General features: G+C 36.3%; 1 protein-coding gene across 8 annotated transcripts in view; it reads right to left on the reverse strand.

Annotated features, from left to right (window-relative positions):
- Positions 1-224: 224 nt before the first annotated feature.
- GAR1 (GAR1 ribonucleoprotein) overlaps positions 225-24626 on the reverse strand; it is a 32195-nt gene continuing 7793 nt past the window's right edge. For 3 of the 8 annotated variants that reach the window (XM_032254770.1, XM_032254771.1, XM_032254769.1), the window contains exons 6-12: positions 23919-23990; positions 14316-14506; positions 12426-12525; positions 11737-11890; positions 10304-10472; positions 2385-2563; positions 501-1110 (exon numbers count right to left, since the gene is read on the reverse strand). In XM_032254770.1, coding sequence (XP_032110661.1) covers positions 996-1110; positions 2385-2563; positions 10304-10472; positions 11737-11890; positions 12426-12525; positions 14316-14506; positions 23919-23990 — 980 coding nt within the window. In that variant the 3' untranslated portion in view covers positions 501-995. Of the gene's footprint in view, positions 1111-2384; positions 2564-10303; positions 10473-11736; positions 11891-12425; positions 12526-14315; positions 14507-19484; positions 20495-23213; positions 23532-23918; positions 23991-24626 lie in introns of those variants that run through there. The other 5 variants (XM_032254775.1, XM_032254774.1, XM_032254773.1 and 2 more) reach the window with 4 other exon arrangements.

A 24626-nucleotide genomic window follows, 5' to 3' on the forward strand; every position in this document is an offset into this window, starting at 1 on the left:
AATAATAGTGTTTTTGTATTTGTATCCAGTATTTCTAGTCTGAAAAAACCACTCAAATAGAATAACTTCTCCCAAAGAAAAAATATATTTATACTACAATGTTCTCAGTGATACATCCATGAAACTAAAAACTGGAAAGCAATTTAATTGTCTGTTATATAAACAATGGTATATTGTACTATGCTTAATAGTCATTTAAAATGACAAATATGTGAGTCTCCAAATTCATTCAACATTGAAAAAATATTTATTGACTGCCTACTACATACCAGACAGCACTGGGTACATGTGCTAAGGATCCATCAAAGAACAAACATAAAAATCTCCACTCTGATTGATGTTAACTCTGGTGGCAAATACATGGAGTAGATATGCGGAAAATGATAATAAAAATTTCAGAAAACATAAAAATATGCACAGAGGTTATAATGATATTTTATATATATATATATATATATGAATTGACTTAACATTTTATTTAGAAACCATCGTGTTTAATGTTCATTTGATTATTTTTGTTTAATAACATAAGTTAATAATTGATTTAAATATTAAAATGTTGAAATGCAAAAATGCTTTCTATTCTAATGGGGACCATCCAACATCATTTCATATTTATCTAGAATTATTAATTATTATTGTTACTATTAATTTATTCTAACATTAAATTGGTGACTGCTTCTATTCCAATGGAGGAGCCAGGAAAGTTAAAGGTCATCAGTGCAGTGTAATGCATGCCATAATAGGGAGAAAGAAAGGGGCCTTAACCTCAGATTCCTAATTCGTCAAAGGAGATAAGCAATAAGTTGACATATCAGGACATAGCATGCACTACAGCAGCCAAGGCACAAACAAAAGAAGCATGAGTGCACCTGAGGAACTTACAGTCTAACAGGACAATGATCTATGTCTGCATTTGATCTAAATTGACTCATTTAAAATAAAAGTATTGCCAAAAACTACAGTGTTTTGATAGTATGTCCTTTTCTCTCCTTTCAGATTCTTCCAGAAGCCAGTGGATTTTGAGATACATCCATCGGTAAAATACTTGTCACAGGCATTGTTTGATGAGTCTGACATTTTAACATGGCAAGCATTGCCCTCCGAAACCTACAATAAAAAAAGAAAAATCTGGCATTAACTCATAATGATTTGAAACTTCTAAAGCATTTTAAAATATGGCTGATGCCACTACTGTTAATTTACATCTCTGGATAGATTGCTGTCTCCAACTTTAATATCTCCTGTTGATAACCTTTATAAATACATAAAGAATATGGTATATATAAAGACCAGTTTTGTCTGTTGATTCTACAGATTTCCTGTTGAGAACCTGTATAAATATATAAGGTATATGGTATAACTAAAGGCCAATTTTGCACTGTTGATTCTATAGATTGAAGACATCTAATAAAAGTTAATATTTATATATATTTAAAAGGATGTTTCTAATGTCAGATGCCATGAGTTGTTTATTTGAACTAACAATGTGTGTTTCATGCCTCTGTTCTTCCCAGCAAAGGCCAGTTGAAATTAAGGGAGCTTGGGAATGACTGAATTTTCCAAAAGAACTACCAGCAGATTCTGATTTTAAAATGTGTTCTTCATTCTTCTTTTGTGGTCTGTTTGATCTGTAAAATTTTATGTTTCTTCACATACCTGTAGCTAAAGCTGCTTTCCCAAACTTTGTCATTCCAGGATAAAATTACCTAACTTCTTCTGAAATTTTCTGGCCAAATATTTAAGCACAGTAGATTGATTTATTTCATTTTTCCAGCAGTAACACAAATGAAACAATCTAAACTTCACGGAGAAGGCAGGAAAGGAACACTTTGCTGAGAAATCCAAAAAAGAGAGGAGGGAAGAATTCTCTAGTATCCCGAAGCCTTTTATGTTGGCACTGAACTTTTCTCTTGTATTTGAATGATATGTCTTCTTTCTTGTAAACATACATTTATACTACCCACCAAGGGAGCCCAATATTGCCTCGTCCATTTTCCAGTAATAGAATCACTCTTTTCTTTGGAAACCACTATTCCGTGTATTTTGGGGTGGGGTAACCATTTGAACCAAGCTGACCACTGACATTCCAGGAGCTTTTCTGCCAGAGAGCTATCTGTGATGCAGCTGGCATTTGGGGATGCTTTGCTGGTAGAACTTGGGTCTTGGGTTGCCCACGATAATCTCTGCCACTATTTGGGAAGAGTCTGTTACAAATCTGGAGCTCTAGGCATTTAAGCTCCTAGATGCTGCTCCAGTCACATGAGCCAAATAACCTTTATGACAGATGAAAGTGGGTTTCTGTCACTTTCTCCCAAAAAGTCTTAACATTCTTTTTGTATCAGTTTTATTTTGTATTTGCAAGCATTTTAGACATTACTTACTTTTTATTAGCAACCGCATAAATGCAAGGGTTGTAGAATGTAGAAGATTTTGCAAACAATGGAGCTATGATGGCCATGGCAGGAGGAATCTTCTTTGGGTCACCAAAAGAAGCCCATAAGCACACGATGGAATAAGGGGACCATGCCACCAGAAACATGCAGATCATTATCACAGACATCTGAAAAGAAATAAATATCCACCAAGCCCAATATTTAAAATATTTAAATATAAATATATCTAAAGTAGAGTAAAAATCTATCTCGGTTGGAATTCGAATATGTTTATGTTGTTGATGACATAAAGGAAATACCTGAGTTTTTGCCTTCTATGTTCTTTGTTCAGGTACCTGAAATCATCTGTGATAATGAGACCTTGTGAAATGGATATATCAAGAATATATAACACTGCTTTCAAGAATGTTACACACATGTAAAGAATGCCCTCTTTCTTTCTGTATACTAGGAGAGAGTATTAAAGCTAACTTGAATGAAAGACTGATGAAAACCCAGCCTCCCCCGCTTCAAGTCATTGTGCTGTGAACTGCTGGCATGGCCGTTATTATTATCACTGTCATCATTATTTGCTCTTACTGGAATTATCTGCTAAACTAAAATATAACTTTCTAACTTTCTAAACTCAATCTGGAAACAAATACAATCCTATCTTGAGCTCAATGAATTCTAACACAGGCCATTTCTGCTGGATAAATGTTACACACAGTGCAGATAATTTTGTAAAGGAGCTTTCTTGCATTCTGTTTCAATGGAAAAATTATATTTTTATATTGCTTCTCTGGATTGTCTGCTAAAATTAGGGAACAGAGGTTAAAGAAGACATAAACCCATAAGGACAGAGAATCAGAGATTAGATAATATATATTTTTAATGGAAACAAAGACCATTGGACAAGTGGCAAATTATGTAAGAAACATGAAAATAATTTTATAAATAAGTAAATAAATAATGTTAAAAAGCCAACTATGAGGGAAAACCAGATACAGATCAATCCCTACTACAGAGCTACAGAAAGCCTAGTAACAAAGGGTACCAGAAAACTCTGGATGTGGGGGTACCCATGGAGCTCACGATATAACTGGTTGAAATATACAAAGAAAAGAAAGTAGTTATATTTCCAAATCTTTCTCCCTGTCCACTCAGTCTACTCAATAACTTCCCCTTCCTCTCCCTGGAAGACTTCCAGAGGCTCAGTATACATATTTTTAAAAAGGCTAATTTGGGAAACTCAGGACACAGGGACACCAGGTTCAGCTAAGCACTTCAGTACTGTACTGAAAAGAGGGATGTCTGTGTGCTGACCACTCCCTGCACTGAGTGTGAAAAAACTTGGACATAGACTTTTACCTCCTACCTAGAAACATGAAAGAAACCGATCTGCCCAGAATAAAATACCTAGACAGTTAGAAATTCCCCCAAACCTCTATTCCATCATTTTAGAAGACAATCAGGAGGGAGCAACATGAAAAATATAATTTTCCATTTAAACAAGATACAAGAGAACTCCTTTACAAAATTATCTGCATTGTGTGTAATATATATCCAGCAGAAATGGTCTGTGCTAGAATTCACTGAGCTCAAGACAGGATTATATTTGTTTCCAGATTGAGTATGGAAGTTAGAAAGTTGTCGTTGTTATTGTTGCTGTTGTTGTTATTGTTGCTGTTGTTTTGATTAGCAGATAATCACAGTGATAATGGTCATAATAATAATAATACCTACAGAGACAACTTGAAATTCTCCCAAAAGAAACATCTCACTAATGAGCATCTCCATGCTTACAATCAACATTTTTAATGCATCGCTCTTAAGTATGAGTGGACAATCATTGACCACCAGACATTAAGAAAACTTTTACATTGGAGAGAGAGCCAAGATGGCTGATCACTAGCAGCTCGGGATTGTAGCTCCCAGTGAAAGCGCAGAGAACGAGAGGACGCCACACTTTCAGACGAATTTTTGTTGTTCACGCACCAGGAGATTCCCAGCGGAGGAGACCCATGGGTCACCAGCACGACTCTTGTGGCCGGCGGGGCAGTTTTGCCACTGCCTTGGTGCGGCGGTTCTTGGTGCAGAGTCAGAAAAGCACCATCAATCTTAACGCCGCTGTTTTAGCTGGTGCAGTGGGTTGCTCAGATTTTAGTGCTGGGAATCAACAAGTTGGACGTTCACTCAGAAACCCAATTATAAAGATGGTAATTATAAAGACCACAGATGGATAAATCTATAATGAAGGGAAGAAACCAGCCTAAAAAGGCTGAGAATACCCAAAATCAGAACGCCTCTCCCTCTACAGTGGATCACAGTTCCTCATCAGCAACGGAACAAGGCCTGATGGAGAACAAGTGTGTTCCATTAACAGAAGCAGGCTTCAAAAGGTGGATGATAAGAAGCTTCAGTGAATTAAAAGAACTTGTTCTAACCCAATGCAAAGAAACTAAGAACTTTGAAAAAAGGTTTGACGAAATGTTAACAAGAATACACAATTTAGAGAGGAATATAAGTGAATTAATGGAGCTGAAAAACACAACACGAGAACTTCGTGAAGTATGCACAAGTTTTAACAGCCGAATTGATCAAGCAGAAGAAAGGATATCAGAGGTCGAAGACCAACTTAATGAAATAAAACAACAGACAAGATTAAAGAAAAAAGGATAAAAAGGAACGAGCAAAATCTCCAAGAAATATGGGACTATGTGAAAAGACCTAATCTACGTTTGATAGGTGTACCCGAATGTGATGAAGAGAATGAATCCAAGCTGGAAAATACGCTTCAGGATATTATTCAGGAAAACTTTCCCAACCTGGTAAGGCAGGACAATATTCAACTCCAGGTAATACAGAGAACACCACAAAGATATTCCTCAAGAAGATCAACCTCAAGGCACATAATCGCCAGATTCACCAGGGTTGAAATGAAGGAGAAAATACTGAGGGCAGCCAGAGAGAAAGGTCAGGTTACCCATAAAGGGAAGCCTATCAGACTCACAGCAGATCTGTCAGCAGAAACCCTACAAGCCAGAAGAGAGTGGGGGCCAATATTCAACATCCTTAAAGAAAAGAACTTTCAACCCAGAATTTTACATCCAGCCAAACTAAGTTTCATAAGCGAAGGAAAAATAAAATCTTTTGTGAACAAGCAACACTCAGAGATTTCATCACCACCAGGCCTGCTTTACAAGAGCTTCTGAAAGAACCACTACACATAGAAAGGAACAACCAGTATCAGCCTTTCTAAAAAATACCAAAAAGTAAAAAGCATCAACATAATCAAGAATTTACATCAACTAATGGGCAAAACAGCCAGCTCACATTAAATGGCAGTATTAAACTCACATATATTATTATTAATTCTAAATTTAAATCGACTAAATCCCCCAATCCAAAGACACAGACAGGCAAAAAAGCCAAAACCCATCGGTATGCTGCATCCAGACTCATCTCACATGCAAGAATACACAAAGACTCAAAACAAAGGGATGGAGAAAGATTTACCAACCAAATGGAGAGCAAAAATAAATAAATAAATAAATAAAAAGCAGGAGTTGCAATTTTTGCCTCTGATAAAATAGACTTCTAAGCAACAAAGATCATAAGAAGCAAAGAAGGATATTACATAATGATAAAAGGATCAATGCAACAAGAAGAGCCAAAGATCCTAAATATATATGCACCCAATACAGGAATACCCAGATATATAAGACTTATAAAGAGACTTAGACTCCCACACAATAGTGGGAGACTTCAACATCAATATTAGACAGATCAATGAGACAGAAAATTAACAACAATATCCAGGATTTGAACTCAGATCCAGAACAAGTAAACTTAATTAACATTTATAGAACTCTCCACTTTAAATACACAAAATATACACTCTTTTTTTTTTTTTTTTTTTTTTTTTGAGACGGAGTTTTCGCTCTTGTTACCCAGGCTGGAGTGCAATGGCGCGATCTCGGCTCACCGCAACCTCCGTCTCCTGGGTTCAGGCAATTCTCCTGCCTCAGCCTCCTGGGTAGCTGGGATTACAGGCACGCGCCACCATGCCCAGCCAATTTTTTTTGTATTTTTAGTAGAGACGGGGTTTCACCATATTGACCAGGATGGTCTCGATCTCTTGACCTCGTGATCCACCCGCCTCGGCCTCCCAAAGTGCTGGGATTACAGGCTTGAGCCACCGCGCCCGGCACAAAATATACACTCTTATCAGTACCACATCACACTTACTTATAGGTTTAAATGAAATATTGGTTGGCTGCTTGTTTGTTATTTTCTTCCCTTATTTTTTTCTTTTTTTTCATGTCTCTCATACCCACTTTTAGACTGCATTCTAGCCTGGGCAATAAAGCAACACCCCCGTTCTCTCTCCCTCTTTCTCTTCCTCTTTCTTCCTCTCCTTCATTTTTTTTTTTTAAAAAAGAAAAAGAAAGAAAACTTTTACATTGACAGGCAAAGAAAACAAAAACAGTGCAGGAACTGAGGAGAAACAAAAATATGTGGTAAACAGAAGGAAATATAAATATATACATAATGTCACAGAAATGACAGAAGATATAGATCCATAAAACAAGGAGAGAATAGAGTATAAAATAGTTGTTTTAGCAATAAAAATGGTTTTTAACTCTAGAAGAGAACCTAGGCAATACCATTCAGGACATAGGTACAGGCAAAGATTTCATGATGCAGATGCCAAAAGCAACTGCAACAGAAGCAAAAATTGACAAATAGGATCTAATTAAACTAAAAAGATTCTGTACAGCAAAAGAAACTATAAATAGAGAAAACAGATAACCTACAGAATAGGAGAAAATTTTTGCAATCTGTGTATCTGACAAAGGTCTAATATCCAACATTTATAAGGAACTTAAATTTATAAGAAAAAACAAACAACCCCATTAAAAAGTTGGCAAGGGATATAAACAGGCATTTCTCAAAAGAAGATATACATGCAGCCAACAAACATGAAAAAAAAAAAAAAAGCTCATCACTGATCATTAGAGAAATGCAAATCAAAACCACAATGAGATACCATCTCATACAAGTCAGAATGGCTATTAATAAAAAGTCAAAAAATAACAGATGCTGGTGAGGCTGTGGAAAATACTATTACACTCTTGGTGGGAGTATAACTTAGTTCAACCATTGTGGAAGATTGTGTGACAATTCCTCAAAGACCTAGAGACAGAAATACCATTTAACCCAGCCATTATTTTACTGAGTATATACCCAAAGGAATATAAATTATTCTATTATAAAGACACATGCACATGTATGTTTATTGCAGCATTATTCACAATAGCAATCATGGACATGACATGGAATCAATCTAAATTCTCATGATGGACTGGATAAAGAAAATGTGGTACATATACATCATGGAATACCATGCAGCTATAAAAAGGAATGAGATCATGTCTTTTGCAGAGACATCAATGGAACTGGAGGCCATTATCCTTAGCAAATTAATGCAGGAACAGAAAACCAAATACCATATGTTCTCACTTACAAGTGGGAGCTAAATGATGAGAACACATAGATACATGGGGGCAAGCAACACACACTGGGGCCTGTCGGAGGGCAGAGGGAGGGAAGAGGGAGAGGATCAGGAAGAACAGCTAATGGATACTGGGCTTAGTACCTGGGATGATCTATGCGGCAAACCATCACGGCACACGTTTACCTGTGTAACAAACCTATATATCGTGCACATGTACCCCTGAACTTAAAATAAAAGTTGGAATTTTTTTTAAAAAATGGTTTTTATCCTATCTGTAAAAGTTGAGAGTAGAATGTTAAAAATATAATAGAAAGGTTGTATTATATTATCAGACTGGGATCGGGAGAGGTGAATCAGGTAAATTATCTAAGTGCAGGGTCAGATCGTGCTTTTATTTAAAATTTGTATTTTGTTCAACATAATTTTTATACTAATATTGTTTTGTTTTTTTGGATTTTTGTTTGAGACAGAGTTTTGCTCTTGTTGCCCAGGCTGAAGTGCAATGGCGCAATCTCGACTCACTGCAAACTCCACCTCCCAGGCTCATGCAATTCTCCTGGCTCAGCCTCACAAGTAGCTGGGATTACAGGCATGCACCACCATGCTCGGCTAATTTTGTATTTTTAGTAGAGATGGGGCTTCTCCATGTTAGTCAGGCTGGTCTCAAACTCCCAGCCTCAGATGATCTGCCTGCCTCAGCCTCCCAAAGTGCTGGGATTATAGGAGTGAGCCACCACACCCGGCCCAATATTGTTTTTTTAAGTACTAGATTAAACTGCTTTTTTTAATTAATGAATTTGTTGGTGCTTGCTTGAATTTTGCACCCACGGGTTGGCCTTCACTTTCCTCACTCTTATCCTAGATCTAGATATGGTTGAGGAAATCTCTCAGAAAGTAGAAACAAAAACAAACAAACAACCACCACAAAAGAAACAAAGAAAAATAGACAATATGGGAGATAAAATTTAAGAAAATTAGTAGATAAGTCTAGAAGATGAAATATCCAAATAAAAGAATTCCAGGGAAAGAGGAAAGAAAAAACACAGGGACAGGAATCATCAGAGAAATCATACTAGAAATATCCTAGAAGAGGAAGACAAGAGTCTCTACACTGAAAGTACTCACCAAGTACCCAGCACTGGATAAATACTCATACCAAGGCACATCAGTATACATTTTCAGAAAACTAGAGACATAGAGAAGATCCTATAAGCTTCCAGAGAGAACCCACAGATCACCACAGAGCATCAGCCACCAGAATGCCATCAGCCTTTGTAGCAGCAGTGCTGGAAGCTAGGAGACTGTAGAGCAATGCCTTCAAAACTCTTCAAATATTACTTTTGCACCTAAAATTCTAGACCAGGCAAACAATCATATATGATAGTAAAATTAAGACATTTTCAGTTATGCAACGTCTTAAAAATTTTACCTCTCCTGTAACCTCAGGAATTAATTTTGGAGAATGTGTTCCACCAAATCAGAGAAAATAAACTAAGAAGAAAAAAAAAGGAAGACAAGCATTCCAGAAAACAGGGCATTTGATCCTGCAAGGAGGCAAAAGCATCCCGAGCGTGAGCTGGTGATGAAGGGAGACCTGAGGATGTTGGTGTTCTGAGCAGCAGCCCTCAGGAGAAACCAATTCAAACCAGAGCAAAAGGCCCCAGAGAACCAGGAGGATGGCTTAAAGAACAGGATAAAGTGCATCACTTCTGTGGTGTGTTTAAACATACTGAGAGCAGGGAAAGAGCCTCTTTAGCCAGATATTGTTAACATTATACTGACAGGGAAGGAGAGAGAAAAGTGTGGAGGAAGAGTTGGGCAAGCAAGTGGGTGGTGTAAGGGAATAAAACCTCATCATCCATAGTAGGAAATCAAGAGATGGTGGCCAACAAAAATATCCAAAAGAGCAAACAGCATATCATTCAGAAATAAGGAGGCAAGTGGATGGGCGCAGTGGCTTATGACTGTAATCCCAACACTTTGGGAGACCAAGACGGGCGGATCACCTGAGGTTACGAGTTAGAGACTGGCCTGGCCAACATGGTGAAACCCCGTCTCTACTAAAAATACAAAACAATTAGCCCGGCGTGGCAGCAGATGCCTGCAATCCCAGCTACTCAGGAGGCTGAAGCAGGAGGATCACTTGAACCCAGGAGGCAGAGGTTGCAGTGAGCCTAGATCATGCCATTGCACTCCAGCCTGGGCAATAAAAGCAAAACTCCATTTCAAAAAAAAAAAAAACAAAAACAAAAACAAAAAAAGAAATAAGGAGGCAAACACAGAAGAAAGAGCGGAGGAGTGAGAATTGGAGATGAGGGAGAGAAGACTGTGGTGGTACCAGGGACTCTCACCTTTGAATGGGTAAAAGCTCCATGACAACAATTTTTCAAGGATTTTGACCTCTTACCTTTGTTACATCTATCTGATCTGACCAGTTTCTGTTGAGGGACTCAGTGCAGTCACTGGTAGTGTGATGTTTGATGGACAGTGTGACATGGTAATAGCAGTAAAACATCACTGTCAAGGGCACAATAAAATTTATCGCAATAACTGCCATGGTGTAAGACACAAAAGATCTGAAAATAAGAAAAGGGAATCATGATTGCTCATTTAATGTATTAAATTGGGAAAGAGGAAAGAGGAGACAATTATTAAAAATAACACCAGTAGTCATTATATTGTTAAATAGTTTAAGAAGTATATTTGACTTTTAGTTCATTTAGGCCAGGAATTGGGAAACTGTGGACTATAGGCCTATTCCAGCCCATCACTCATCTTTGTAAATAAAGTTTTATTGAAGCACAGCCATGTGCCCTCATTTACATATTGGCTATGGCTGCTTTTACAGGATGATGACAGAGTTGAAGAGCTGTGATAGAGACCATCTGGCCTATAGAGCCTAAATTATTTACTTTAAATCGTTTTCAAGACAGAATCTCGCTTTGTCACCCAGGCTGGAGTACAGTGGTACAATCACATCTCACCGTAGCCTTAAACTCCCCAGCTCAAACCAATCTCCACTTCAGCCTACTGAGTAGCTAAGACCAATGGCTTGCACCACTACACCCAGCTAATTTTTTTTTCCTCTTTTTTTTGTAAAGACAGGGTCTCAATATGTTGCCCAGGTTGGTCTCAAATTCCTGGGCTAAAGTTATCTTCCCGCCCCAGCCTCACAAGGTGCTGGGATTACAGACATGAACCACCGTGCCCAGCCTTTACTTTTTGAGTCTATAGAAGATATTTTAGATTTAGATCTGGTTTGAGATTTAGAAATTTTCTGGTTTGAGATTTTAGAAGTTTTTATGTTATCCTTCATTTCTTTTAATGAACTAAATTATCCTCTTGTTCCTGGAAAATATACAGAAGCCTCACTAACTAGCAGGCAAATCTTTGCAGTGCTTCTACTTTTGCTGTGCAGTTCTCAGAATGTGCTTGAACACCAAACCATCCTGAAAAGACAGCAAGGAGACAGCCTGGGCTCTTGCCAGAGCTGTACACTCTGTCTAGCTTCATTAACCCTTTCCCTGCTCATGATCCTACCTTTGCGATGTGCAGATATTGGAAGGGTGATTGGTACCCTGCGTTGCTGCCTTAAGAGAGAACACTGGGCAGGAAGGAAGGAATGGGGTAAGGGAGACAAAGAGCTGGATGACCTTTACTTGCAAACAAGCATTAGTCACTTTTTTCAATTCTGACTTTTGCTAGAATCACATCATCACTACCAAGTAAGCACTTTGCTCTCTCTGTATGAGGAACACATGATCTGATATTAAATTTGAAAGGGTGAGAAAATGTCTACGTTAGAAGCATTTGATTATAACATGTAAACTTGTCTCTTACCTATCATTTTTCCTCCAGTTTATGGTACAAGTAGCACCAGTAGGATCTGGGGCATAACTAGCCCACCCAATGATAGGCATCAAAGCCCAAAACAGGCCATTAATCCAGGCTCCTAGAATCATGACGATGTAAGTATTGGTGGTCATTCTCCTCCCTATTATCAAGCATAGAAAATATTAGCATCATTTGCCATTGATGGGACTCACTTTTTTAAACTTGCTTGATTCATAAGTGTTAGCAAGTAAATTCTTTACAGAGCACTTTAGTTGGTCTTAGGAGCCAAAACATGGATGCAACTCCAAATAAAATAATAAATATATTCTCCCTTTTTACCAAGCCTATATACACAAGTTCACATTCTGGAAAAAATGACATTTAAGCTGAAACCTAAGTGAGAAAAAAACCAACCAGAGGATAAGCAGGAAGAGGAGCTTTCCAGACCTAGGAAAACAGTAAATATGAAGGCCTCATTCTGGGCTTGGTCCATGCCCCAAAGTGCGGGTGGCCTTATGAAATTTGGATTTTATTCTAAGTACAATAGGAAACCATTGAAACATTTGAACAATTATTGCCAAAGAAATAAGACTGACCCTAACTACAAACCATTAGGTTTATATATTAGCGTACACATATTGAGTGGTCACTAGTCAAGAAATGATTCATTAAGAAAGCCGAGAAAAGTGCTGTACCTATGTCAGGAAGGCAGATGGTCAGATATCGGTCCACAGCCACGACCGTGAGTAATCCAATGCTTGCCATTCCAAAAAAAATATTCAATCCAGCATAAACCTGAAAACCAAAATTGAAAAGACTCTACCATTCTAAACACCCTCCCAAGAAACATTTAGATTTTTGTACCGCTGTTAGAATATATCTCAAATATACTAAATGTTTTTTACTTTATTACTTTAAAATATATCTTCATTATCAAATTGTAACTTGTTTAATAAAAAGACTTTACAGAAAGTAGTTTGTAACTGAAATGAACCTTTTGAATATTTTAAGACTTACGGTGAAATTTCTATACAACACTCTATAAACAGAATGCAGAACAACCACAAACAAGCAAAAGAGTAGTACTCTGAAGATGGGCAATTCAACCAGAGGAAAAGACAAACTCAATAGAAAAATGACCAGATGATGAATGGGTTATTCATACAAGCCCATTGGCTTTTGAATATTTATAACATTAGACATACAACCACAATAAATATTCAAAAAAATACCTGATTATCAGATGGCATTTCACCCCCATGAAAATGAAAATTTAAAAGTCTGACAATCCCAAGTGTTAAGGAGATGGTGGAGTAATAGACATTCTCATAATCTGAATAACTATTTTGGACAGCAATTTGGCTACTTCTGATAAAGTTGAAGATGAACATTCTCTACAACTTTACCATTCCACTCCTAGGCAATGTGTCTAGAGAAACTCACATATTGCAGAAGAAAACATAATAAGAACATTTATTGAAGTCTTGTCTGTGATACAAAAAAAAAATGGGAACAAATGTCCAATAAGAGTAAAATGAAAAAGTACATTGGGCTATGTTCATAAAATGGAATATTATATAGCAGTTAAAATGAATGACTTGCAGCCATATCCATCAACATAAACCTCAAAAACATAATATCTAACAATGAAAGGAAATTGCATAATGCAAACAATATGATATCATTTACACAAAACCTAAAGTATTCAGACAGTATCTGGTTTATGTGCACATATATAAGATAGAAAAACATTCATGGGAGGAATGAGATTGCTTTTTAGCAGCTTAACTTTCTCCTCTTCCTTCTTGAGGCCTGGGACTCTTCTTTTTCTATAGTTGCCTTTATCAAGCTTCAATTATCATACTATCCTGACAGCACTTTTGTATCAGTATCTGTATAGCTTTAGATCTTTAAAAAGAAAAACAATCTGAAGCACAGATTGCAAAACGTTAAGAATTCACAAAACTGGTTGGAACTTATGTGGATATTGTGTATTCACTACTACGTTATTCTCTAATAGTTTTTAGCTTATGAGAGTAAACTGTTAAAGGAATTAGGCCAAAAGTAATATTTGCCTAATATCTTAAAGCAAATTACTATTAATGCATTTTCTTTTTAGTAAAAAATAACAAATACATTTAGTAACAATTCTCATGGAGGTCTTCCTATAGGAAAAAATTCAACAACATGGTAGCTTAACTATCTTCCATAATATTATGATTAAATCACTAAATGCTTTATTGTTTCAGATGAAAGCAGGGTATTTCTTTCTTAATTTGTAATATGCAATTTTTCAGCTGAATATGCAAATCATCACTCTTCTCACTCAGTTGAATGCTAGTTGTTTTGCTTGTTTCTTCCTTTGCGTTAGGAGAATTTGGAAAATGTAACAATGATTAGTAATTTTATTTCTCTTATTAAAGAATATATTCCTAGTCATTTCTGAAGTTGTTTTCCATAAAAGCACTATATCTATTATCCTACAATATCTTATTCGATTTAAACTCTTGGGATTCATTTTAGACATTTAAATTTACATTTCTTTAATCTATTTATTTTGCTTTCATTCTAATGATCTCCAATACCTGACAGCCTGCATATCCAAATTTCCAACTTCCATACAGATCTGAGGCAGCAGACATGGGATAGCCAATGCTACTGACCCCTACATCAGTAACAGCCAGGTTAATAATAATTGCATTTGTGGGTGTCCGAAGTTCCTTGTACTTAATGAAGATGCCCAGAACTATTATGTTGCTGAGAATACTTATCATACCTGAGAACACACACAAAAAATATGATGCATTTTGTTTAATTTGAATGTTTCGAAGTAGACTCAAAATTAAATATATAAGCCCCTTTAAAAACATAACAGATCTATTTTAGTTCATTTATTTGAAGAGCTCCTGCTGTTCTTAAAACTGTGTGTAACGTCTTCACATCCCTTCTGTGAAATAAGAAAATTAAAACACAAAGAATCTGCCAATTGCACAAGCCAGCACTGAAGGCTGGTTTTAATATCACTATTGAGTGTTCTGTCCTTGACCTTCCTTCATTGGCTTTCATACCATTCCTGCTGATTTTTAGGACAAATGTGTGACTGACCATACCCTCTTTTTGGCAGCTTAACTTCCTCCTCTCCCTTCCTGGGTCCTGGGGCTCTTGTTTTTCTATAGTTGCCTTTATCAAGCTTCAATTATTATACTATCCTGACAGCATTTTTGTCACTATTTCCAGCCATGACACAAGCTCCAGTTCCACATCTTCTCTTTTCCTTCAACTCATTGTCATTAAACATTTACTAAGCATTTACCATATGTAAAATTGTATGACTATTCCAGTATTTCTTGAAACTCAACATGTCCAAATTCTTCATCCAACACACACACACACACACACACACACACACACACACACCCCTACCCCGATAGAAGAATGCATACTACAAGACTCGACTATCCAGAGAGGAAGTTGAACCAGCTTTTTGGTTCATAGAGAAGCCTCACAGCTGATACCAGCCTAATCAAGTTCTTGACTGTTTGCTTGCAGGTTCAGAACCTCATTGTTGTCAGTGCCCCAGATTGGTTGCACTGAGGCAGACGGATAACTACACTTATCAACCAGAATGCCACTGCATTAATTTACACTGAGAAGTATTGTTGAGTGTACTGGATGTGCATATTCAACATCCCCTACATGCTGTAAAGGGCAAAAGCCAAATATGGGCCATACTAGGTCCTAACGGGGTGTGGGGGCTGGGATGTGAATAGATTTCAGCCAAGAAGCTAGAATCATTACTGGATTACTAGAGACTAAAGGAGGGTTGTGCAACAAGCAGGAATAGAGTTGAATTCCTCGTCAAGGAAAGAATTACTTGGTGATCAACCCCCAACTATTGTCAGAGAGGGACAGTTTCCAAGCACCAACATACAACAATACCAGCTCAGTAAAAACTTTTATCATATCTTGACACTTCATTCAGAACTTCCGTCTTAGCCTGTTATGCCAACCTTCCAGATTCCTGTTCTTTTCCCCTCCTTGCTTCTGGCAGAATCAGCTTGCTGTAACATAGAACTAACCATGGTTCTTCTCCTCTTGAAAACTTGTAATATTCCCCACTGGCTGTGGGATAAAAATCCAAATGTCCCAACCTGATATTCCAGGCTCTTTGCCTCAATCTGTTGTCACTCTCTAGAATCAAATTTCTACACTCATCAAACGAACACTCTATTCCAGTTATGTCCCAGATACACCATGCTTGACTCATATTTCTCCCACTTGGAGCATCCTGCTCCTTCCTTCTGCCTATCCAAATGCCATCCATCCTTCAAACTTCAATTCAAGCTCCTAACCCTTCTACCCACACTATCCTCTCCGTCCTAAATCTCCAAATGACTTGCTTATAATATAGTCTTACGTGACTCTATATAATTTAACTGTTACTTTTCCTAGTCTTTTCATGCAGATTTCAGGCTCCTCATTATTTCTGTGGTTTTTGATTATGTGACATACAGCAGATTTATTTAACAAGTGGCTACAACTAAAACCCATATTGCTTAGTTTCTATCATTCCTTCAAGATAATTAGCACACAATGATAGCAAATTTGGTGATTCTTTGGCCTTATTTTTAGCATCTACGATTGTCGCATGTATACAAAAATACTCTGAAGAATTTAATGAAGAATCTTTCTGGGCTAGCTACAGATTCAATGATTTTTTAAAGTTCGATAAAGACAGTGCAGTAAATTGCTGCCTACCGAGTACACAACCAGAATTAAGTAACTATAATTCTCGGAGTCTAAGAAATAATGGGGGGTATGAAGTAAACAGTTCAGTGCTTTTTTCTATTCTCTCTGCAGCTGTGCCGAACACTCTGCCTTGTTTCCCCAGATGCAGGTCTTCTAATGGGTATACAATAGATCACCTAGTTGTTAGGTTTTAGTTAAGCCCCATCTCACAGTCAGTCTAAACGCTAAGTAGCACTTGATGTTGACTTCTCCTTCACCCTTGAAACATTTTTTCTCTTGTCTTCTGTGATTTCCATCCAATCTCTTGGACAGACCCTTCTTGATCTACTTCCTGGCCTTTCTTTCCCCATCTGACTCATTAAATATGTGCATTGTCCAACCTTCTGTCTTGGACCCCTTTCTTTTCACATACTCTGAGTGATTTCTTCCAAGGCTATATCCTGATACTTTCCAGCCTCCGGACACTCAAACCCATGTGCCCAGCTTTTTATTGGACACCTCTCAAACTGAACTGAGAGACTTTTTCACCTGCCTCAAACCTGTTCTTCCCCATGTGTGTTTCTATCTTAATGAAGACCATCACCATCTATTCAGTAGCTCAAAAAAGAAACCTGAGTCATCTTTGATGCTTCCTCTCCTACCACAGTCTCATCATCCATCATCAATTCCACCTTCTAGCTCTTGAATATATCTACTTCTTTCTGTCCCCACTGTCATTATTCCCTCCTCAGAATCACTGCAATGGCCTCCTATGTGGTTTCTTAGCTACCACTATAGCACATTTCTAAAATGCAAATCAGATCATGTCACTCTGGTTTCAAATCCTTTAGTGACTCCCTGTCACCTTTAAACCTTACATGGCTCATCACTGTCTGATACTCAGCCATCATTTTCAACATCTCTCTCACCCTTCATTTTACAATTCATCCATAATGATTTATCTCAGATCCTCGAATTCACCATGTCCTCTTACCTCCCAGCCTTAATTGGGGAAAGGGAGAGTGCTCAAGGACACTAAATTAACAAAATGTCTGTCGCACTGGAAGTTGGTAAGTTTATAGGAGCCAAAAACTAAATAAAAGATTAAATAAAAAATCTAAATAGGCTCTTGGTGAAAGTAACAAATGAAATAAATGCTTTCATTACACCCTTTCCTCATACTATTGGTTTTGATTTGCAAGTTTACATGGATTTTGTTAAAGGAGGAAAGTTAGGGGATCTAAAAAAAAAATGGATGCTTGATACAGGGTCAGAACAAAAGCATAAAGAGGTCAGATCTGCTTTCTTCAGTTGCTCCACAAGAAACACAAGCAAACAACACATACTTATTGTATACTTTGATAAAGCTGACTCTTGGAGTTATATGTGAGGGCTCTAGAAACAAAATGCCTGGGTTCAAATCCTGGTGTAGCTACTCAGATGTGTGCATTGGACAAGATTCTTAAGCTCTTCATCGGTATAAACTAGAGAAATAAAACTGAAAAGTAACTTACTGAATTAGTGTAAGGATGAATTATCCTGTATGTGTAAGGTTTTGGAACAGTGCTTGGCATATAGCAAGTATTCAAATGATAACATTAGTAGCAATAGTAAGATTACTATTATTACTACTGTTACAGAGATAAGAACTAAATAGAATATTTTCTGCATGCTAGTTTTGTAACCAGGTCAAAAAAGGATAGTTCTGGTTGTTTCTGGTTTTGGTGTTTTTTTTTTTTTTTTTTTTGGTCATCTACAAAAAACTAAACCAAACACTTGCATACAGAGTATTTCCATGTAATTGTTAAGAGATTTTCTCACTCTCTTTTTTGCAATAACAAAGAAACTAGAACTTGTTTAGTACTTATCATACAGAGGTATTCAAATGAATGAGATAAGATGTCACTAAAATCACAAAACTTAACTGAGGAACTCACAATTTCTAGCACTGGAAGTAATATGCTGAATTATAAGGAAGAAACTAAACAATTATAAACTGGGTATAGGATGCTGTGTTATACTTTTCACTCTACTTTTGAATATGATTGAAATTTTCATAAAAGTCCACCCAAAAAATAATGAACCCAGTATAATACAGTGACTCCTAAAACTCGTTACGGAGTATAAAGTCGAAAATTAAGTGATTGCTCAATATAAAAGTTACACGATTCAATGATACAATCAAAAGATAAAGAGTTTCTACTGTCATTTCCCCCATCCCCTTTTTTCTGCAAATAATCCTTTACATCAACGAGTGTGTAGGGAGGAAAGGGAAAAAGAAACAAATATTTGCCCAACACCTACTATTGGCATTTATATATCATTTAATTTTACACCTTATAACAATCATGACAGGTAGCTTATTCTTATCCTTGTTTTACAGGTGAGAAAATGGAAGAAAAGGAGAAGGAACTTGCTCACAGTTGCAAATATACTAAAACATGAAATCCAAAATTCAAGAGTTTTCCAATAAGTATTCTAGAGCAAGCTGAATTTTCAAACTCTGTCCTTAATGACAATATACTCTGCTCTGTCTTCTTACAACTTTTTCTTTCCAGAATCTTTAAGTCCTTAGTTAAATTCTACCACCAAGAACAAAAATATGAGGATTATGTATAAGAATAGTAAATGATATAAAAATACATTTTTGCCATGGTACATGCTCTTCTCCAATAAAAACTTTGACAATGCAATAACCAAATATATAGATTTTTATAAAAGAACCACTTATTACATAGAAAACTTTTCTCAGCCCCACTTCACTGCTCTTACATTATCAAACATTAAAATACCCTGCGACAATGGCCATCACTAATGCTTTCACTTATCTTTCACCCACATTCTCTTATTTGATTTACAGCCCAGAAATAGAATATCATCATCCTCATTTACCACGAGCAAGCCAAGTCGGATAAATGACTTCTCAAGGTTGGCCAATAATATGGAACTTGAAACAATGCGTGCCTTATGCTGAAAACTTCTGCTTTTCTTCGCCCTAAAGAAAGATAACTGTTAAACATCCATACCTGCCATAATCAAGTAAGTTGCAACAATATTGTGTTCAGTCTGTGAAAAGACCGAGCCATCTTCATTTTTAGAGTCTGAACTGTTGCCTAAATTATTTCTTAGCATTTTGGAGGGAAGATACTGAGACACCCTTCATAATAAGCCTTTGATAATTATGAACTGTTGTATGAGCTACTGAGGAAAGATCTTTCAGGACCAATCATTTCCACTTAGAGACCTCAAAGAAGGGTCTTTTCATAGAGGCCCTCCCTTAACAAATTTAATTGGGCTAAAGAGGAAAGGATTTTAATTCCCAGAATAAGGGAAAAGCTTATTAGCAAAACAAAAAGAAATACCAAGCACTACACATTTTAACCTATTTGGGCATCAGTCTTCAGTCTAAGGAGATTATCAAGCACACACATCACAATTAAACAATAAACAAACCCAGGAAATCAGTGCAGGGGCAGACTTAAATGATTTCTGCTGGAAATCAGTTCTGTTATTAAAAGCCAGTCTTAGTCCTCTGAAACTGTTCAGATTAAGGTCCCTGTTTTCTGTTGACCCTTCAAGTTTTTCCATTGCAGCTCCTTTTGTTTTTTTCTCCTTAATTAAAATGTTAGAGATAAAGAAGTAATCTCCTTCCTACTTTCGAATCTCCCTCTCCCAAAGGTACCAGCATTGTTTGGTGCATATTCTTTCTTATGCTTTTCTCTGCTTATACAAATATATATTCATACAAGTGTTTAAGGTTTCCCCCTTTTTTCTTATAAACAAAAATGAGGAAAAGAAGTATATATGTATATATATAATGCATATATAATGCAACTTGTTTTCCCCTAAGGCTGTATTATAAATTCCAGGTCAATAATCTCAGAATCTAATAAAGTCTAATTTATTAGTAGCTATATATTTCATAGCATGGATATAACATGATCAACTCCACCATCCACCTCAGTTAATTTATCCCATAGTTGGCTGGGCACGGTGGCTCACGCCTATAATCCCAGCACTTTGGAAGGCAGAGGAGGGTGGATCATGAGGTCAGGAGTTCAAGACCAGCCTGGCCAACATGGTGAAACCCTGTCTCTACTACAAATACAAAAATTAGCCGGGCATGGTAGCGCACACCTGTAATCTAAGCTCCTCAGGAGGCTGAGGCAGGAGAATCGCTTGAACCCGGAAGGCAGAGGTTGGAGTGAGCTGAGATTGTGCCACTGCACTCCAGCCTGGGCAACAAGAGTGAGACTCCATCTCAAAAAAAAAAAAAATTATCCTATAGTTTGATATGCACGTAATTAAAATTATCTGATGATAGTAATCATTTTATACATTGCCAAAGTATCTGAATTCAATCACTGATATTGTAAAGCAGAGTAAAAATATTCTGGGTTATCACATTATAACCTGAAAACTAACCCAAACATGTTTTGTTAGAATAATAAGGTATCCCTATTACCTTTTTTCCCATATTCTTTATTCCATTCACATTATTAAAATCTGATTCTTCTCAGCAAGTTTCTTAAAATCAGTAAACATTAGAGAAATGCTTAGATGCACCAAAGTTAAGTGTAAGCATAAAACAGAACCACTAGAGGGCTATATTCACCCACTTAGTTTAATCTTTTGTAAATCCTAGAATGGCACAGGAGAAAGAAACCTAAGATAATCCTTTTGCCTCAGTTCTCTTGCCTGTGTATAAACTCAAGGTAAACAGGTAGACTTATCTGTCCCAAATCTTATAGCTACCCATACTCACATTTTATAAATGTAATGTTGTTATCATACCTATACCAGAAAAGCAAATCTCATCAGTATTGTTTTCAAATGACCCTAGAGCAATAAACATAATACCTAAGCGGAAATCACTCCCTTTTTAAAAAATCTATTTTTTCTTTCTTGCTTTTCTCTCTTTCATTCAATATGCAAAATAAAACTTAAAATTTTCAAATTCGCTTTGCGTCATACTACCTTCCTCTTCTGTAATAAGTTATACCTAGTTGTAGCATCCATTAAAGATTTTCCAGAAATATTTCTAAGAACTGAAAAAATGGTAATTTCAAAGACAGCTTTCTGCTGCAGGCGCAAGTTTTGATATAAGTGAGGTAGGTGCATTCAAAGTTCTTTTTTATGCTTCATGAGTGATACAGAAAAGCTGTATTGGGATAAGGCTTAGAATACATGTGAATTTGATTAAAAATAAAATGCCTCAAAAAAACCCAGAAACTAGGCCAGGCACGGTGGCTCATGCCTGTAATCCCAATACTTTGGGAGGCCCAGGCTGGCAATCACCTGAGGTCAGGAGTTCAAAACCAGCCTGACCAATATGGAGAAACCCCATCTCTACTAAAAATACAAAAATCAGCTGCGCGTGTTAGCACACGACTGTAATCCCAGCTACTTGGGAGGCTAAGGCAGGAGAATCACTTGAACCCGGGAGGCAGAGGTTGCAGTGAGCCGAGATCACGCCATTGCACTCCAGCCTGGGCAAAAAGAGCAAAACACTGTCTCAGAAAACAAAAAACAAAAAACAAAAAAACCCAGAAACTATTAGGAAAAAAGGGTAAAGATGTAGAAATAATAGCTTAAAGATGGCCAATGACCAATGACCAAAAGATATATATAAGCTAAAAGGTGAAATCTCCAAGTGGTTTGTCTACTGATCACATTATATCCAACATTGCCATTATAGATTTATTTTTAATGTTAAAAAAATAACTGTAGAAATGGTGCACTGTTACTATTTGTCCTTGGGACAATGCCATCACCCTTTAATGCTAACTAACTTCTTTTCCAAACCAAGAGCAAAAACTCTGGCCCTACACTCCATGAAAATTTCATCACCACAATTCTAAATCAAATGATCTATCCTAAGCTGTAAAAGCATAACTGCCTATTCCTGTAAAAACTGTCATTTTCAATACATTTACTCATCATATATATTAGCCTATGTATTTATTAATCCTGCTACAATTCCATCAATTAAAAAAAAAGATAAAATTCCAAATACTGACATAGACAACATTGTATGCTCCTTAAATGAGCATTCAAGGGTTAAGCATGTTAGAAAATTTAACAAATGATATAGAAACATCATTCCTTCTGAGAAGTGCAAAATGAATGGCAGGGTAAATAGCTCCATATCATCGCACTGTAACTTGCTACCATGGTCATTTCTTTACACTCCACTAGTAACAGTGACCAAAACCAATTTCATTTTTAACATCTTTACCCAGCAATTTGAACATGTGGTATGCAATCGATATTCATGTATAGTAAATAACACCTTAAACTTTTAGAGTTCCTTTAAAAAAGTAAAAGTGAAATAACATTCAATAAAACTTTTAATATTCCATTTATGTTGGCTGAGAAAAATTAACCTTTTCTTTAGAAATTTCTTGAACTACAGTTTTCACTTGAACAGAGCTACTCCATCTTCAATACATTGCTAACATGGAAAATTTTTAAATCAATAATTAAATGCAATTAGAGAAACAGCTTAACTGATTTATGTATCAAAACACAAAACGGAAACACAGAGCTATGTTCTCATATGTAAAAGGCCACGGTTTTGAAAGGGGGTATTAATTTGTAAATAATCTTAAAGTACTGCTCCAGTAGCCTATTTTTTTAAAGATCAGTAATATATGTAAACAAATCCTTTTTTCAATCTGCAATTCACTGGGTTTAAGCTTTAGTTGTTCCTTTCTACTTCAAAAAATGGGTTTCTTTAATAAACACACTCTAAATAAGGGAATAAACACTTTATTTTAAAAATTCAAATATGCTTCAAATGAAAACTCCTGTCCATTTATTAAGCACCCACAGAGTGCCAGGCACTATACAAAACATTAAAAAGATTTATTCATGCTCTTTTAGAGCAAAATTCACTATTCTGTTGCACTTGGCATAATGCTGACATTTTAGATCCATTGTCATAAAACAACCAAGGTCTTCAAGACTTGCTCAAGAAACAAGTTTCCAATCCACAGTAGAAACAGATCATGCAGGTTTATGCAGAAGTCAACTGGTGATGTCTGTCAACTATTTCACTTAATGTCCTCTCCCTAATTAAGAGAAAATTAAAGTATTAAGCGCACAGAAAATGGATTTTTTAATAGTATTACAACCTAAAACTCAAGTTTAAAATCAGCATTAGTTTCTATAATGTTTAGCAAACATATTTTACCAAATTTAACTGTCATTCATATTACACTTTCATTTTTCAAATTAATAATTAAGCAAAACCAAATTAGAATTAGGTGAAAAAATTGAAAGGAAAAGGCAAAACAAAAAGTGATATAAAATGAAGTCACAAATTAGGCTAAGCAAAGAACATCATGGTGTTCTACAAACTTGCTGGCAGAGAAAAATAAACTTAAACAGAAACAGAAAATGCCAGTTAATATCAATTCTAAAAGTCAAGCAATTTAAAGACTTTTTAAGATACTCACCTCTGAAACCACCACCCCCTCTTCCTCCTCGGAAGCCCCCACCTCCACCTCCTCTTCCACCTCTAAAACCACCTAAAAAACAATTATTAAATAATGATGCAAAATATTTAAATAATAATATAAATAATAAACACAGTTATTAACTATATAACCTCTTACGCTGATAAGCCTTCAAAGATCAATACAATAACTATAATTATAAAGAATACAGATTCACATATTTTATCATGGAAAAAATTTTAGAAGATAAAAACGGAGGGACTGTGGTAGTTTACCAACTGGGCAACAGGCTAAAACCCCAGATCCCTTTTAAACAAGTATTCCATTTCAATAAATTAGAAACCTTGCTACTTTAAAGTATAATTCAGTCTTGTTAAATGTATGATTATCACCTTAGCTCTTGCTTATGATAAAAGACTTTTTTGATTCAACGAAGGATAGTTTGATGGAACTAAGGCTTTTTATCCTAAGAACAAAGGGTGGCACCTATGGGTGCTTTTGCTCTGGGGGCACGATAATAAATACGATAGTTAAGGTTAATTGAGCTACATAGGTAAGATTTTTTTAAAATAAGATAGTTGTGAATTTTTTGAAATGTTAAATGATACTCAAATGAGAATAGGGGAATCTCTATTCATCAAATTCTCAAAAAGGTACCCTTGAAAATACTGGAGAGAAATATGTTGATATTTTTTAAAGATATTCCTT

Source organism: Sapajus apella, unplaced genomic scaffold (genome assembly GCF_009761245.1).
Source record: "Sapajus apella isolate SASKATOON/1434 unplaced genomic scaffold, GSC_monkey_1.0 scaffold87, whole genome shotgun sequence".
Lineage (NCBI taxonomy): Eukaryota > Metazoa > Chordata > Mammalia > Primates > Cebidae > Sapajus > Sapajus apella.